At 47.2% G+C, this 15888-nt stretch overlaps 2 protein-coding genes across 4 annotated transcripts; both read right to left on the reverse strand.

Moving 5' to 3' along the window:
- Positions 1-120: 120 nt before the first annotated feature.
- si:dkeyp-68b7.12 (rho GTPase-activating protein 30) lies at positions 121-15459 on the reverse strand. Its single transcript, XM_049012285.1, has 14 exons — positions 15313-15459; positions 12475-12787; positions 11366-11468; positions 11141-11282; positions 10734-10816; positions 9141-9248; positions 8748-8866; positions 8495-8648; positions 8209-8300; positions 5580-5651; positions 4006-4773; positions 3814-3920; positions 2544-3259; positions 121-1920 (listed from the first exon to the last, which is right to left on the reverse strand). The coding sequence occupies exons 2-14, from the start codon at positions 12560-12562 to the stop codon at positions 660-662; spliced, it is 3813 nt and encodes a 1270-aa protein (XP_048868242.1). The 5' UTR covers positions 12563-12787; positions 15313-15459; the 3' UTR covers positions 121-659.
- Positions 9259-10459, reverse strand: LOC125740728 (uncharacterized histidine-rich protein DDB_G0274557-like). 3 transcript variants are annotated; one of them, XM_049012282.1, is made up of 4 exons: positions 10434-10459; positions 10202-10367; positions 9770-9901; positions 9259-9701 (listed from the first exon to the last, which is right to left on the reverse strand). In XM_049012282.1, exons 2-4 carry the CDS (start codon positions 10351-10353, stop codon positions 9428-9430), a joined length of 558 nt encoding a protein of 185 aa, XP_048868239.1. In that variant the 5' UTR covers positions 10354-10367; positions 10434-10459; the 3' UTR covers positions 9259-9427. The 3 variants fall into 3 exon arrangements, with proteins under 3 accessions (XP_048868239.1, XP_048868237.1, XP_048868238.1); XM_049012280.1 differs by having other exon boundaries at positions 9770-9934; positions 10169-10367; XM_049012281.1 differs by lacking the exon at positions 10434-10459 and having other exon boundaries at positions 9770-9934; positions 10169-10393.
- Positions 15460-15888: the final 429 nt, after the last annotated feature.

Here is a 15888-nt window from a genome sequence, read left to right on the forward strand (position 1 = left end):
TAGACTTTCATAGATTGTGTAATTTTTCAGTGATTTGGTAATTCTTAGCTATTAGTGCAATACGTAAGTATAACGAAAAAGATCCGTAAGCATTTGTTCTAAAAACTACATGAAGAAAAATCTGATTAAAACATAGAATAACTTTATTGTATAAAACACGGAAACATACAAAAAATACAGTTGTAATGCCAAGGTTATTAATACAAATTTAGCGGTACAATTCAGTAAAAATACATTTTTACATTTTACAATAAACCATGATCATTTTGAATTTCAGATTTTGGGGATGACAATATTTGAACATAAAACATTTGAAGTGCCTGAAAATATATCCAAAAGTTATTTCTGGGATTACCGGACTGTACTACAACTCTGCTACCTAAGTGGATGTAACTGGATCTGAATAACTTTATCGACTATAATCACCTACAACTATTAACTGTTTTCTTTGTGCTTTCGTCTTTCTTATACATAGATGGGAGATGGATGGTTTAGCGGAACAGTTTCACTAATACAGTACACAGAATACATTCCTTCATATTTTTCCTGCACATACTTCTGTTTTACATATTCTTACCTTCTATTATTCGTGGTTCACCATGAATGTGGAACATAATTTCTGCAGGCTATGCAATATCGCCCCCTGCTGTGCATTTGCATTATTCTCCATCAGTCCCTTTCTCTTCTGTCTCACATTCTTCATCCATCCCCCTTTCTTTCTCTCTCTCCCTCTCTCTGTCTTCCATCTCCCTCCCTCTTCTCTCGGTTGCCCTGGCAACAGCCTGATCAAAATACATGCTGATCGGACTGTTCCTCTTCACCTCCCTGTCTACTTCCTTGGACCCCTGTCCCTCTCTGTTTCTCTCCTTATCCCGGTTCCTCTGCCACTCTCCCTCTTTCCCTCTCTCGCTCCCTCTTTGCAGCTGCTGCTGTCGGAGATTCAGGGCCGCGAGTTTGGACTGCTGGGGTTTGGGCGGGACGACGGGCACCGCCTTGGCCTTGTACACTTTTGGCTGAGCTTGTTTCGACACCACCAAAGTTCTCGACAGCCCCGGTCCGATCTCCATCGCCCTCTCAGCTTTCTCATCCTGTCCTACCTTCGGCTCCCCAATGCTCTCCCTCCATTCATCATCTACATCTTTAATTTCCTTATTAGTTTCCCGGATATTGCTGTTGATTTCAGATTCATTGTATTGTTCCTCAGTATCAGATACTTCTGATGCTCCATCAGTTTCTGTCATCCCTGCATCGTCATCGTCATCTTGCCCTGAGGAATCAACATGTATTTCTTTGCTGTCCTGCTGCTCCTGCATATCATCCCTAATTTGGGCCTCACCTCCCCCCTCTCCCTCTCCCTCTCCCTCTCCCTCTCCCTCTCCCTCTCCCTCTCCCTCTGTGTCGGTAGCTGCCTCTCTCTCTCCTTCTTCTGTCATCTCAGTGGAGCTTTCAGGTTCCTCCTCCGCATTCTTGGAGGGAAGGCAAGCTTCTGTCCCCTCGGTAGAAATCCCAGCCGCGGCATCCTCAGTGACGGCTACAGTCTCCTCTTTAACAACAGTATCCTCTGGTGGCATCTCAGAAGGATTCGGGAACAGAAGTGGCAAGTCAGAAGGTGTCCCAGGAGGAGAAACGTCCTCTGTTCCAGATGGGGTTGTAGGCTGCATACTCAAACTGAGAGCTTCCTCTTCCAGTGTAGTGCCACCCGCTGAGTCCGCTAAATCGACGCGCTGATCTTCGGAGCCTTCAGGATCGTCTCTTTCAGTGTCAGCCTCCGTAGCCTCAGGCTTCTTCTGCACAGTGTCCATCTGTGAACCACTTTCTGCCCCCTCAGGAGCCTCCATGTGGTCGTGGCTATCCTCAGACCTGGTCGGAGTCCCTCTGACATCACAGCAGTCTTCCTCTTTCTCGTACTCTTCTTCATCACTGTGAAAGTCAAACGCAAAGTCAGGTTTATCTGTACAGCACATTTAAAATAAACATAACAGGTTTAACCAAAGTGCTGAACAGCAATAATAAAACTCAGCTTAGCAGATAAATAACAGATAAAAACAAATGATAAAATAACAAGCATTAAATTAGCTAAGAACATCACATAAAATACTAATACGCACCGCAATTGGACAATCAAGCTACAGCAAAAGAGCACAAATCAGGATTACGTGCTATTAAACACACACAATGAGTAACAGTCTTCAAGTCTAGAATTGCATTTACAGAAGAGTACAGATAAAGTTATATGAGCTGTTTAAATAAATAAATAGATGAATATAAAGCATTCATATAATGTATGAATTCAGAGAGGTGTTTGGTACCAGATAATATCCTACACATATATATTTTTACACACACACATCTTTTAAAACCTTAAAGTTATAGTTAGCTTCTAAAATAAAATGTGGATAAATATATACACCTTTATGTATGATTGCATGTTGTTGTGTTTACATATGGACAAAATAAAAGTAAAATGGACAAAATTGTTCATCTAAGAATGGCAGCTACGCTCGTGGTTTCCGGGAGTTTTGTTACGTAATCCTGGTACTTACCGCTGTCTGTGTGTTTCCATTGCTGGGTCTCCCTGCTCTGTGTCCTCTGTCTGCTCCGGTCTGTTATCTTCACCCTCGGCCTCGTCATGGCCCACCGCTGTCCCTGCTGCTTCTGCATTGACAGCTGACCCTAAGCCTGGTGGCTCCATTGTTCTCTCCTTCACAACTGCCTCTAAGTCCTCAGCACTCGGGCTGAGTCCGGTACCATCGCCCCCTGCCGGACATAGCTGGGAGGTGCGGCCATCTTCAATGTTTTGGGTCACAGTGTGTTCCATATCTTTCTGGCACTGACTGTGGAATGTCATGCTGGATGGCAGACTAAAGAATAGCATGTTGTCTTCATCATCATCATCTTCTTCTTCACTTTCTTCGTCATCTTCGCTTTCATCATCATCATCATCATCATCATCATCATCTTTGTTAAAATCGATGCCCATTGGGAGGAAGAGACCTGCTTTGTAGGGTAAGCTCTGTGACTTGCAGGCCCGGTTATGCGGGGTGAAGCCCAGCTGATGGTTTTTCTGCCGTAGCTGGACGGGCATCTCGGTCTCCTCTTTGTCCTGCTCTCTGGGGGGGTCACTTTCTTTCGCCTCTTCAAGGACGTGCTCCAGCTGCTGGCAGGACAAACTGGGTGCTCGCTGTTCCTTCTCTTCATCTCTCAAATCCTCCTCTTCTTCTGTGTCATAACATGGGGGCTCTACAGAGAACTCGTTCACCTGGACGGCCGATAAAGACAGAGGACAGAAGACGGGGACAAATATTGGGAAAGTAAAGATTCAGGACAAATTAGTTTGTTCATTTGTTCATTCATATTTGCCCTGATTTTACCTCTGTCTGACTCTAATTCAGGATTTACGTTCAGGGGTAAGTTGCCTTCATCTGGTTAAATGTGCTCAACCTTAATGTCCCTGTCTGCCCCTCCTACTTTTTGCACAGCCAATCAGCTGGTTCCATGCAGAAAACTAAATAAAATCAGAAAGACTCCTAGTAAAGCAATGCAAATTTGTCTTAGCCAATACAACGAATGAATAAGAATCCGTTTACACAAGGTGATTTATTCCTATAAAAGTATTAATCTTTTTGTAAACTTGTATTCTTGCCCTTTATCTAAAATGTTGACTTATTCCCTCCCTGTTGTAGAGATAAAGAAGAACAAGTTGTATGACTGGAGTAATTACAGACCATCCATCCATCCATCCATCCATCCATCCATCCACTGCTATGATTACATAGGATTTTGTTTCACCTTTTTTACATACAGGCCACACACCTGATTTGATGTCATGTTGTCCAGGACATCAAGGAAGCCAAATGTATCCTGGAAGTCCAGCGGCAGGTCCTGAGAGTCGTCATAGAGCGGTGTACTGCCTTTCATGTCTGTAATGAGAGCAGGCCCATTATCCTGCAGCAATCCCCCCAAGGCCCCCAGTAACCTCAGTGCTGGCCGGCTCTCCCCACTTACCCATATACTCCTGCTCCTCATCATCTTCTTGTTCCTCTTTGTTCTCGGGTGGCTTTCCAGCATCTGATCTTCCCTCACCTTCACTTGCTTCCTTTCTTCTCTCTCCTCTGGCCTTTGATGGACGCTCCTCCACACTCAGTCCATTGATAGCCCTCTCTATCTGCTCCTCAGTGCCTTGCCTGCATGCTTCTCCTTCTTCACCATCTTTCCTGCTTCTCTGCCCATTCTTTGATGCAGCCTCTTCTTCTTCCAGACTCTCCTCTCCATCCCCACCTCCCTTGCCCTCTTGCGCCCCCTTTCTCGCCTGCTGTTGGGACTCGTCTTTCTTCTCCTTCCTGCCTTGCTCCTTGTCCTCTCCTCTCTGACCCCCTGGCTCCTCCCCCTTTTCTCCCACCGAACCTTGTAGGACTCCCAGGGCCAAGCCCGATGTGATGTGCAGGGGCACGGTGACAGAGAAAGGCCCTGAGATGTGGATGCCGGCTCGGCGCTCAGCCCTGCTGGAGGCAGCGGGGGATCTAGGTATCGGGCGGTCCGTTAAGACGGTGGCCAGGCTGCTCCCAGAGTCCAGTCGACTGTAGGTGCCGGGGGTGCCCCCTCCGCTCACCATACTCACACTGGCACCTCCTCCCCTGCGGTATGTCACCGCATAGCTGCTGCCCATTCCACCGGAAGAGACCGCAAGGCCGCCTGACTCGCCACCTCCTGATGTTACCGTCAGCTGCTGACTGGGAGACGACAGGAGGCATTGGTCCGACCGCTTCCCATGTCCTGGAGGAACAGAGGGAATCAAAATGCCATCACAATGGAGTCCTAAGCTAAGCCTATCCCAGAATTGAAGGGTGCAAGGCCAAGAAAAACCCAGGACAGGGTGTCAGCCCACTACAGGGCACATACACACACACACACACACACACACGTCGGGTAAACATATGTTTATGAGGACCGCTTATTCCCTTCTATGGGAAAAATGCTAACGCTAAGTATGGCAACCTTAACCCCTACCCATCTCTAACCATAACCATAAGTAACCAAGCAAAATACAAGAGTTTTTGCATTTTTAGTTTTTTCATTGCAGTCACAGATTTTTATTAAATTGAGTGAAAAAAAAACGGGTATTCATCACATTGTGGGGACATTGTGTCCCCATAAGGTAAGGTATACCCGATCGCAAACACACACGCACAAATGAAATTCAATTTTTGGATTGTGAACCCACAGGAAACCCCATGACATCTCAGCAGAGCATGCAAACACAAAGACTCAAACCCTGGGTGGAGAGGTGTTTCACCCAAGCAGGATTTCTTGCTTAGCTGGATGATTTGTTGGATTTAAGGTTGTCTGAGCTAAAGTGACTTTCTCTAGTAAGGTGAGAAATCCTGCTTCGTGGAACACCCCCGAGGTCTCCAGGGGTGTAAGGCAGCAGCGGTAACCACTGCGCCCCAGATAAAGTCACTAATGGGCTGTTATAGTTATTTACATTGTTTCTTATAACTTCCATGATCACTGAAATCAGTTTCATTCTGGTTCAATCAAATACAAAGTGCTGTAAATCTCCCTGAGAAAGAATATCTTACCTTCCTGAGAGGGGGGCACAGAACTCAATGAATCCATGCTTTTGGCAGGTCTGAGGATGGTCTTCTCTTTTTCTGCAATGAGAGAGAAGCACATCGCTACCACAAAGCCATGTTACATTGTCACAGTACTGACCCAGGCTGGAATAAAAGGCTGGGGGCAGATTTCGCATGTAGATATATGTAAGCGATAAACCACAATGAGGTGTGTGGAAATGCAAAAATAATCAATTACAAGTTGGTGTAATGCGGCCGGACGCGAAGCGAAGTGGTTTATCCCGCTTACACCACAGCAAACGAACACAAACCAATGATTGAATAAACTATAGTGAAGATTAATATTTTGGAAGAAAATGATCTAATTAGCATTTAATAATGTTCTGACGTGCTGGTTAAAATATAATCCCTATAAGGATAGAATATCTGGTCAGGCTACTTACTGGAAGCAGCAAGTTCTTACATTACCATCAAAACCAGCAAAGGAAACATTAAATTAAAACATTAAAGCCATTATTAGTACCTGTGCAGTTACTCGAAAATAATCAACACCCATGTGACATCTCTGGGCCAATAAGAAGATAGTATTTAACAAAGCCGTGGTTTAAATATATGCACATGTACACACACACACGCACGCACCCATATATATATATAAACACATACGTAGATAGATAGATAGATAGATATAATACTATATATCAGCTTATCTTTAAGTGACCTTGCTTTTCATTCACATTAAGCACATGCATTCATACTTTTTATGTGATACACCATTAGATACATAGTCTACAATAAGACACAAAATATGATTACACGGATTTCATGTTTGACGGGGTGGGATGGGACCCTGTCCCGCCTCAGGAAACATGAGGGCCCCGTCCCGCCTTAGGAAACATGAGGGCCCCGTCCCACCTCAGGAAACATGAGGGCCCCGTCCCACCTCAGGAAACATGAGGGCCCCGTCCCACCTTAGGAAACATGAGGGCCCCGTCCCGCCTTAGGAAACATGAGGGCCCCGTCCCACCTCAGGAAACATGAGGGCCCCGTCCCGCCTCAGGAAACATGAGGGCCCCGTCCCGCCTTAGGAAACATGAGGGCCCCGTCCCGCCTCAGGAAACATGAGGGCCCTGTCCCGCCTCAGGAAACATGAGGGCCCCGTCCCGCCTCAGGAAACATGAGGGCCCCGTCCCACCTCAGGAAACATGAGGGCCCCGTCCCGCCTCAGGAAACATGAGGGCCCCGTCCCACCTTAGGAAACATGAGGGCCCCGTCCCACCTTAGGAAACATGAGGGCCCCGTCCCACCTTAGGAAACATGAGGGCCCCGTCCCGCCTCAGGAAACATGAGGGCCCCGTCCCACCTTAGGAAACATGAGGGCCCCGTCCCACCTTAGGAAACATGAGGGCCCCATCCCACCTCAGGAAACATGAGGGCCCCGTCCCGCCTCAGGAAACATGAGGGCCCCGTCCCACCTTAGGAAACATGAGGGCCCCGTCCCGCCTCAGGAAACATGAGGGCCCTGTCCCACCTCAGGAAACATGAGGGCCCCGTCCCACCTTAGGAAACATGAGGGCCCCGTCCCGCCTCAGGAAACATGAGGGCCCCGTCCCACCTCAGGAAACATGAGGGCCCCGTCCCGCCTCAGGAAACATGAGGACCCCGTCCCACCTTAGGAAACATGAGGGCCCCGTCCCACCTCGGCAAACATGAGGGCCCCGTCCCGCCTCAGGAAACATGAGGGCCCCGTCCCACCTCAGGAAACATGAGGGCCCCGTCCCACCTCGGCAAACATGAGGGCCCCGTCCCACCTTAGGAAACATGAGGGCCCCGTCCCACCTTAGGAAACATGAGGGCCCCGTCCCACCTCGGCAAACATGAGGGCCCCGTCCCACCTTAGGAAACATGAGGGCCCCGTCCCACCTTAGGAAACATGAGGGCCCCATCCCACCTTAGGAAACATGAGGGCCCCGTCCCACCTTAGGAAACATGAGGGCCCCGTCCCACCTCGGCAACCATGAGGGCCCCGTCCCACCTCGGCAAACATGAGGGCCCCGTCCCACCTTAGGAAACATGAGGGCCCCGTCCCACCTCAGGAAACATGAGGGCCCCTCCCACCTCAGGAAACATGAGGTCAGCCTGGGGCCCCCAGAAAAGTTAATCCACCCCTGGCTGTGTCCTTTGAAGGATATGGTCCATGTAACCTTTGTAGGCTGTGTCCTTTGAAGGTTCACACAATGAATGTTGGGATATATTGAGCTTTGAATGATCCAACGGGTGGATCCTTCACAGCTCAGGAAAATAAGGATGCATTTCTAAACAGGATTTGAAGGAGCCTTTGAAATGGGACAAGCCACTGTGACAGATTCAGCCTTCGAATGTGGCCTTAGAAGGGAGCAGCCCTAAATTTGTACATAATCCCAGTGTGTATCACTCAGGTATTAGGGGTCTATAAAGCAGTGAGGTTGAAATGGCGGATAAAGGATTATAATTGTTTAATTGATGACAGTTAAAGAAACTGAGGGAAAAGAGAAGTAGGGAGATATAGATGGGGTGGTACATGGCAACTTTGTGGCGACTGTGTGGTATGCAGCGAGAGGAAGAGCAGAAATGGAGAGAGGGTGCCAGGGTTCACCTTTTCTGGAACACTTATTCTTCTTCTCATTAAGCTTGCTCCCCAGATTAAAGATGGACGTCCACTTCCTGCTCTTCAGAGAGCCTTTCCTCCTTCAGAACATGCAGAAGAAAACAGGGGTAAACAAGAGGCCACTGTAAGTGGCAGAGGTGTGAGCTCATGGGGCAGGTGCGTGTTTTATAATCATGGTGAGGGATCGCTAATGTCAAGAAAACCCTAAACCAGTGCTGAAATAATGCACTGGCTTCACTGCCATTGCCATCCACTGTGACCCAGAGGATCATACTTATCGGTGCTGTCGATGATGGCGTGGTACGGCCGCATGGGGAGAGGGCCATTGCCGGGACTGATGGTGCCTGCGAACAGCAAAGGGTTAATCTTCTCATCGATGCAGGCGAACTCTGGTCTGGGCAGGGACTCTCTGCGCTCGCTGGTGTTGCCTGCAGGTACAGAGAGACCAAAAGGGTCACATTTTGAACCCTAGCAAAAAAAAAACCTTGCTTGTAAAAATTAAATCTGAGCTTGTAATTCAGAGTCACCTTCTTCTGGAAATAGCTGAGCCACATGGGTCAAGATGAACTCCACCACCACGGACTGGACACGCACCTCCATGAACGCAGCTGTGCCATTGAAACCTGATGCTTCAATGTCCTTCGACCTGTAGCAAGAGACAAGTGGTGGCCAAGCAGAACCAGCCATTCATATCTTTCTTTCTATAATACTCCTACATCATTGTCGGGTTTGTGTTGGCATGTCTCACACGTCTCTTTCTTTCCAGTCCCAGCAAAGATGCTCTACGGCTGGATCTACAATCGGCCGTAAACATGAAGAAACTGCCACTCATTCCATCCCACAATGTGGAGATGTTGGGTGGGGCTAAACCATGGTTCTTCAATCAGTGATGGGGACCCGGAGCTGGGAACTCCAATCACCTGAGCAGATTGGGTGCCCACACAATGGCGAGGTTTCTGGCGTGCATGTTGGTCTGCGAGGAGTGAGCAGCCATTCTCACTAGATGACGCATCAGATATTCCAGAGTCCTGAGAGGAAAGACGGAAGGACTTTAGCCAGAGACTAAAACAAACCTGTTGCAGAAAAGGACTTCTGAAGAAATGCTTCCCTCAACTGCTAACACTGTCCGCTGAGGAAGTAAAGGTAGCAGTTACAGTGTACCTGTAGATGTAAGACATGTACCTGTAGTGCGGATGGGCATGGAGGATCATGTACCTGTAATGGGGGATGGGCATGGAGGATCGTGCACCTGTAGTGGGAATGGGCATGGAGGATCATGTACCTGTAGTGGGGATGGGCATGGAGGATCGTGTACCTGTAATGGGAGATGGGCAGGGAGGATCGTGTACGTGTAGTGGGGATGGGCATGGAGGATCGTGTACATGTAGTGGGGATGGGCATGGAGGATTGTGTACCAGTAGTGGGGATGGGCATGGAGGACTGTGTACCTGTAGTGGGGATGGGCATGGAGGATCATGTACCTGTAATGGGAGATGGGCATGGAGGATCATGTACCTGTAATGGGAGATGGGCATGGAGGATCATGTACCTGTATTGGGGATGGGCATGGAGGATTGTGTACCAGTAGTGGGGATGGGCATGGAGGATCGTGTACATGTAGTGGGGATGGGCATGGAGGATTGTGTACCAGTAGTGGGGATGGGCATGGAGGACTGTGTACCTGTAGTGGGGATGGGCATGGAGGATCATGTACCTGTAATGGGAGATGGGCATGGAGGATCATGTACCTGTAGTGGGGATAGGCATGGAGGACTGTGTACCTGTAGTGGGGATGGGCATGGAGGATCATGTACCTGTAATGGGAGATGGGCATGGAGGATCGTGTACCAGTAGTGGGGATGGGCATGGAGGACTGTGTACATGTAGTGGGGATGGGCATGGAGGATCGTGTACCTGTAATGGGAGATGGGCATGGAGGATCATGTACCTGTATTGGGGATGGGCATGGAGGATTGTGTACCAGTAGTGGGGATGGGCATGGAGGATCGTGTACATGTAGTGGGGATGGGCATGGAGGATTGTGTACATGTAGTGGGGATGGGCATGGAGGACTGTGTACCTGTAGTGGGGATGGGCATGGAGGATCATGTACCTGTAATGGGAGATGGGCATGGAGGATCATGTACCTGTAGTGGGGATAGGCATGGAGGACTGTGTACCTGTAGTGGGGATGGGCATGGAGGATCATGTACCTGTAATGGGAGATGGGCATGGAGGATCGTGTACCAGTAGTGGGGATGGGCATGGAGGACTGTGTACCTGTAGTGGGGATGGGCATGGAGGATCATGTACCTGTAATGGGAGATGGGCATGGAGGATCATGTACCTGTAGTGGGGATGGGCATGGAGGACTGTGTACCTGTAGTGGGGATGGGCATGGAGGATCGTGTACGTGTAGTGGGGATGGGCATGGAGGACCGTGTACCTGTAATGGGAGATGGGCAGGGAGGATCATGTACCTGTAGTGAGGATGGGCATGGAGGACCGTGTACCTGTAGTGGGGAGTAGGTAGCTCTTTCAGAACATCCTTGATTTTCACCAGTCTTTCATCCTCCAGATGAATGGATACTGCTTCCTGGAAATAGGGAAGTTGTTTTTTTTTAATGGCAAAAAAAAAACGTATATACTCCATTTACATTTATTATATTTCTATTCTTATGTTTATTGCAGATGTTTTTCCTATTAGCTATAGCAAATAAGCTACTCTGACCAGTTAGAAAATGGAGGGATGGATGGATGGTTATAAACACAAATATATGTCATGATTCGGATAAAACTTCCTCTGATATTCAGCACTGGAGGTAAATCGTCTAATGATGCCCAACAAGGCGTGATGTGTCTGTCGTAGAGTGGCCGGGATTCTGCTGGGCGCCGTTTGGCAGTTTGCTAGCAAACTCACGGCAAACTTGTCGTAAAGCTGGTACATAAGCAGTGGGTTGGGCAGCTCCCTGAAGTAGGCCTTGCAGAGGGAGCTGACGCAGTGGATGTCCTGCAGGTACACTTCCTTATTGAGGTCTGGGGAGCCCTCATCAAACTCCATCCTGCACACAGTGTTTAGTTCCCATTAAACCCGTACATGTGGCCATTTCTAGACCCATTTCAACTGCAGATATAACAGGCAAACCTCAGCTTCTGAGTATTGGAAGATACTCCAGACAGCCGGTAAATTCCATCCACGACTCCATGCTCTTCGATAAACTCACTGCAATACCGTAGTACCAGTGGTACTGCCAAAGGGAGAAGAGAAACAATGAAGTCAGAGAGGGAATATGTGCCTGACACGCTGTGACAGAAAACACAGGCCAAGCAAAATGGATATGACATGTGAAACAGAAACGACAGTGAAGAGAAAATTTCCAAAACTCACCCAGTCTGTTTTTTTTTTTTTTGGTTTTTGCGATGAGATCACCAGTGACCTAAAGTCAGCCTTCCTCATCATATGTTATGGTATCAGGAATCAAAACTCAATCAGCCCTCATGGAATCTGTTCTGCTAAATTCCCAACAATCACTAAGTCCTAAGGAATATTCTCGAAAATGTATCCCGTAGACTGAGTAAGCTTTGAATTAAATTTGCTCTTCAGTTTGGCCTATGATTGTCATGAATGATGGAGTGTGGGTATCTTTGGTAGTCTGCAGTACAGTGGAATCCACTTATAGTGATCAATTTCACCCAGACTATAAGCGGATTCCACTGCACTACAGACTACCAAAGATACCCACACTACCATTATAACCGATTTTTTCCTTTTTTATGTATCAGGCAGATTACCATCTAATTGACATTTGTATATTTATTACACAAATATAAGGTAACAGAATGGACAGCGTCACTATTTACTTAATTTTATTGATTCAAAACTCAGTACACCTGTTTAAACTGCTTTTCAGATTACAGTACTGTAGGCGTACAAGTTAAATTACTGAACTGTGTATAATTCAAATATGTTATAATACAGTACTATAATGTACATAAATGGTAATATTGTAGTATTAATATTTTTGTATTCTGGTAGAGGCCTTTAGTGTGGTAAAACTGTCAGTTATATTTATTAATATAACTATTTTTTATTTATTAGTAAATATTTGTTTGTTTCTTTGCTTGTTTTTAAAATAAATACTGTAGCACCTATGGTAATATAGTTGCATTAATGCTTAGTATTCTGGTAGAGGCCTTTGGCATGGTGAACGCGTGAACAGATAAAGGGAAACAATAGGGAATTGCAGGACTCACTCTCCTGGGAAGAAGCTGTCAGGTGGTCCAACAGGTCACAGCCGAAGACTTTGTCCCTGTTGCCGGCCTTTCGCTTTCCTCTCCGCATCGCTCCCCTGTCTGTGCCGTGTCGCTCCTTAACATCAATTGGCGACAGTTACGCAGGCTCTCTTCGCAGCGCTGTGTGGTCCTGTGGTTTGGCCGTCTTGCTCTTCCGTGTTTTAAACGTGCTGTCTGAGATCTGCGGGCACCACGGGCCACGCGTCCTCTCTTGCTGTTTGGTGCTGCGTTTACTACCTCGTCACACCTGGGTTCCCCTTCTTGCTGATCAGTTCTGAGGGGGAAAAGCGGATGAGTGAATTCACCAGCATCAACCTTAGGATGGTGATTCTAGTGATTACACTGGATGTTTTTATTGGATCATCTTCAGGTGTCCAACGCCGTTTTCAAACACCATTGTTTTGGCCATGTATGTCCCCTCGTTGGCAGAAGCTGTGGTGATAATGGAGATAATATATTTTGTGGTGACTCCAATGATGCTTCATTCCCATCCTCCCTCACCAATAGAACCCTGAACATTTTATATCTGAACACTGAATCCATTGTTCCACCACCCCTGGCCAGGTCTGATCATAATATGGTACATCTAACCTCCACCTACAAAGAAATAATTCAATGGCTACCAGTCTCTTCTAGGACCGTAAGCAAGTGGACGAAGGAGGCTGAGAGGGCACTGCAGGATGGCTCAGAGAAGACAGACTGGGAAATGGTCTGTGAGTGATACGGGGAGGACACTGAGGGACTCAACCACTGCATCATGGACTACATCCACTTTTATGTGGATAACACAGTCCCCACAATGTTTGCACAGTAACAAACCGTGGATCAAAAGGGACCTGCTAAACGGGAAGAAGAGGACCTCAAGTCTGGAGACAAGGAGGAGATCAAGTGGGTACATCCAGGGGGATGTGGTGCAGTTACAGAAGTACCTGAGGGTCTGCATGAACAGTTGACTGGACTATGCAGTGCTATGCAGGAACGGCCAGAGCAAGCCTTCTACCTCTGCCTTCAGAAGAGACTCAGGTAATTTGACATATATTCCAAGCTGCTGAGTATGCTTCATCGGTCTGTAGTGGCCAATATGCATTTCTATGCTGTCACTTGCTGGATCTGTCCCTTACTGACTCTGATCAAACTCATCAGGAAGGTCAGCTCCATCACAGGACCGACCCTGATCAAACTCATCAGGAAGGTCAGCTCCATCACAGGACTGACCATTATAAAACTCATCAGAAAGGCCAGCTCCACCACAGGATTGACCTTGAACAAACTCATCAGGAAGGCCAGTTCCATCACAGGACTGACCCTGATCAAAGTCATCAGGAAGGCCATCTCCACCACAGCACTGACCCTGAACAAACTCAAAAGGAAGGCCGGCTCCACCACAGCACTGACCCTGATCAAACACATCAGGAAGGTCAGCTCCATCACAGGAATGACCCTGAACAAAGTCATCAGGAAGGCCAGCTCCACCACAGGACTGACCCTGAATAAACTCTTGAGGAGGGCCAGCTTCACCACGGCACTGACCCTGAACAAACTCATCAGGAAGGCCAGCTCGACCACAGGACTGACCCTGATCAAACTCATCAGGAAGGTCAGCTCCACCACAGGACTGACCCTGAACAAACTCATCAGGAAGACCATCTCCGCCCCAGGACTGACCCTGAACAAATTCTTCAGGAAGGTCAGCTCCACCACAGGACTGACCCTGAACAAACTCATCAGGAAGACCATCTCCGCCCCAGGACTGACCCTGAACAAATTCTTCAGGAAGGCCAGCTCCATCACAGGACTGACCCTGGACCCACTGGAGGCAGAAGTGAAGAAGAGGATGGTAGTAAAACAAGAGAATACCATTCTGCCCATATTCTTCATGGGGAGGCTTTCCGAGAACACCTTTAGCCACTGGCCACCACTACAATCTTCTAGGAAGTGTTACTGGGGGCCCATTGGGCACTGCAATGCCCTCTCCCAATGTGCCAGCCATAACCCCATCGTTGACAAAATAAACATCCATTGCTATCTGTTTTTAACTGCACACATATCATCTGTTGATCTATTTTTATTATATTTATTTCCTCAGTATTCTTTCTCAACATGCATTTTTGACATATTCATTTACATCATTTTGACTTGTTTGACCCTGTACTGTCTTTGCACCTTGTCTGTTTTGCACTGTAAGTTGTTTTTGCCTCCACTTTACGTACCAGGCTGCTGCATGCACAAGTATCTGCCCCTGGGATCAAGACAGTCTATCCTATTATCTTACCGTGTTCATTAACGAAATGGAACTTCGTAACATAAATGCCAGTACGGCACCGGAGTGCAGACTTTACTGAAGCAAAGTGAGCAATGCTGCACCCTCCACTTCCTTCTGTTAGTCCATGAAAGCTCTGAAAATGAAACAGGCCACACCCTCAAGCACATTCTGTAATGTTTCAGCCTCCATGGCAGTACATGGCGAAACACTTACGTTTACCCCCCCTTTGAGCCGTGAAAACTCAAGTCATATGTCCGACTATCTGTCCCCTGGAACATATCGTCTTTGTTTGGCCTGCTTCAGGCTTTCTCTCTCTTCTATCCAATCTCCGGAAGTTAATCTTCGCTGCGCGATGAAGGCCTGACTTTTAACGCCCAGAAGTGTCCCCACTCGAACACCTGCTAGCCCAAGCATCCTCTCGCCCTCCAAATCGCCCTGAGTGTCTATCCCCCTCCCTCTGCAGAACCCCAAAGACGAGCCTTCAGAATCGATTCAAAATTAGAAAGGAGGGAATCAGTAAAAGAACGTGCGCTTACCTTGTTTCAGCATGAGCAGCACCAGAGTGACAGTGACGCAAAAAACCACAAAAACTTCCCCTGCTGACTTCCTGAGTCACTTTTCTACCCCTTCTCTTCCTCCCTCATGTTCTCTCTCCTTATTTGTCTTCTTTCCACTCCATTTACCAAAAATTACTACATTAAGTGGGTCAATTAAATGGTTTAAGTATAGTTTAATTATTATGCAAAGACGTTTTTCAGTAGTCAATAGTAATGTCCACACAGTACCTTTTATCCTTGATATAATTCTCTACAACATTTCTTTCTATAATCTGTTCGTCTGTAGGGCTGAATACCTAAATTGCAATATCTCAGGAAAACATGCTTCAATTCTGCTTGCATAAAAATAATTATGTACTCCCATATATTTTTATGTTCAGGTAGAAAATCTTACCAGCCTTAGTAAGAGGTCTGAACTTACTGGTTGTGTGCTTTCAGTGGGGGAGACATAAATTCATATCTTTGGGAGTGTTGTAACATAATTCTCTACCAGACCATCTATCCAGTTCAGGTAGCCCCCTGAATAAAATCATTTTCAATGTAGAAATTACTTTT

The sequence above is a fragment of the Brienomyrus brachyistius genome, chromosome 4 (genome assembly GCF_023856365.1).
Source record: "Brienomyrus brachyistius isolate T26 chromosome 4, BBRACH_0.4, whole genome shotgun sequence".
In the NCBI taxonomy this organism is placed as follows: domain Eukaryota; kingdom Metazoa; phylum Chordata; class Actinopteri; order Osteoglossiformes; family Mormyridae; genus Brienomyrus; species Brienomyrus brachyistius.

Bases quoted from the DNA above. Each gene is read 5' to 3' on its own strand.
- LOC125740728 (XM_049012280.1), bottom strand. From the start codon at position 10,353: ATGCCCATCTCCCATTACAGGTACATGATCCTCCATGCCCATCCCCAC. The intron at 9,935-10,168 runs GTACATGATCCT...CTCCCATTACAG, and splicing joins CATGCCCATCCCCAATACAG to GTACATGATCCTCCATGCCC. The intron at 9,702-9,769 runs GTACATGATCCT...CTCCCATTACAG, and splicing joins CATGCCCATCCCCAATACAG to GTACATGATCCTCCATGCCC.
- si:dkeyp-68b7.12 (XM_049012285.1), bottom strand. From the start codon at position 12,562: ATGCGGAGAGGAAAGCGAAAGGCCGGCAACAGGGACAAAGTCTTCGGC. The intron at 8,301-8,494 runs GTATGATCCTCT...CATGTTCTGAAG, and splicing joins ATCATCGACAGCACCGATAA to GAGGAAAGGCTCTCTGAAGA. The intron at 5,652-8,208 runs GTGAACCCTGGC...CTCTCATTGCAG, and splicing joins GAATAAGTGTTCCAGAAAAG to AAAAAGAGAAGACCATCCTC.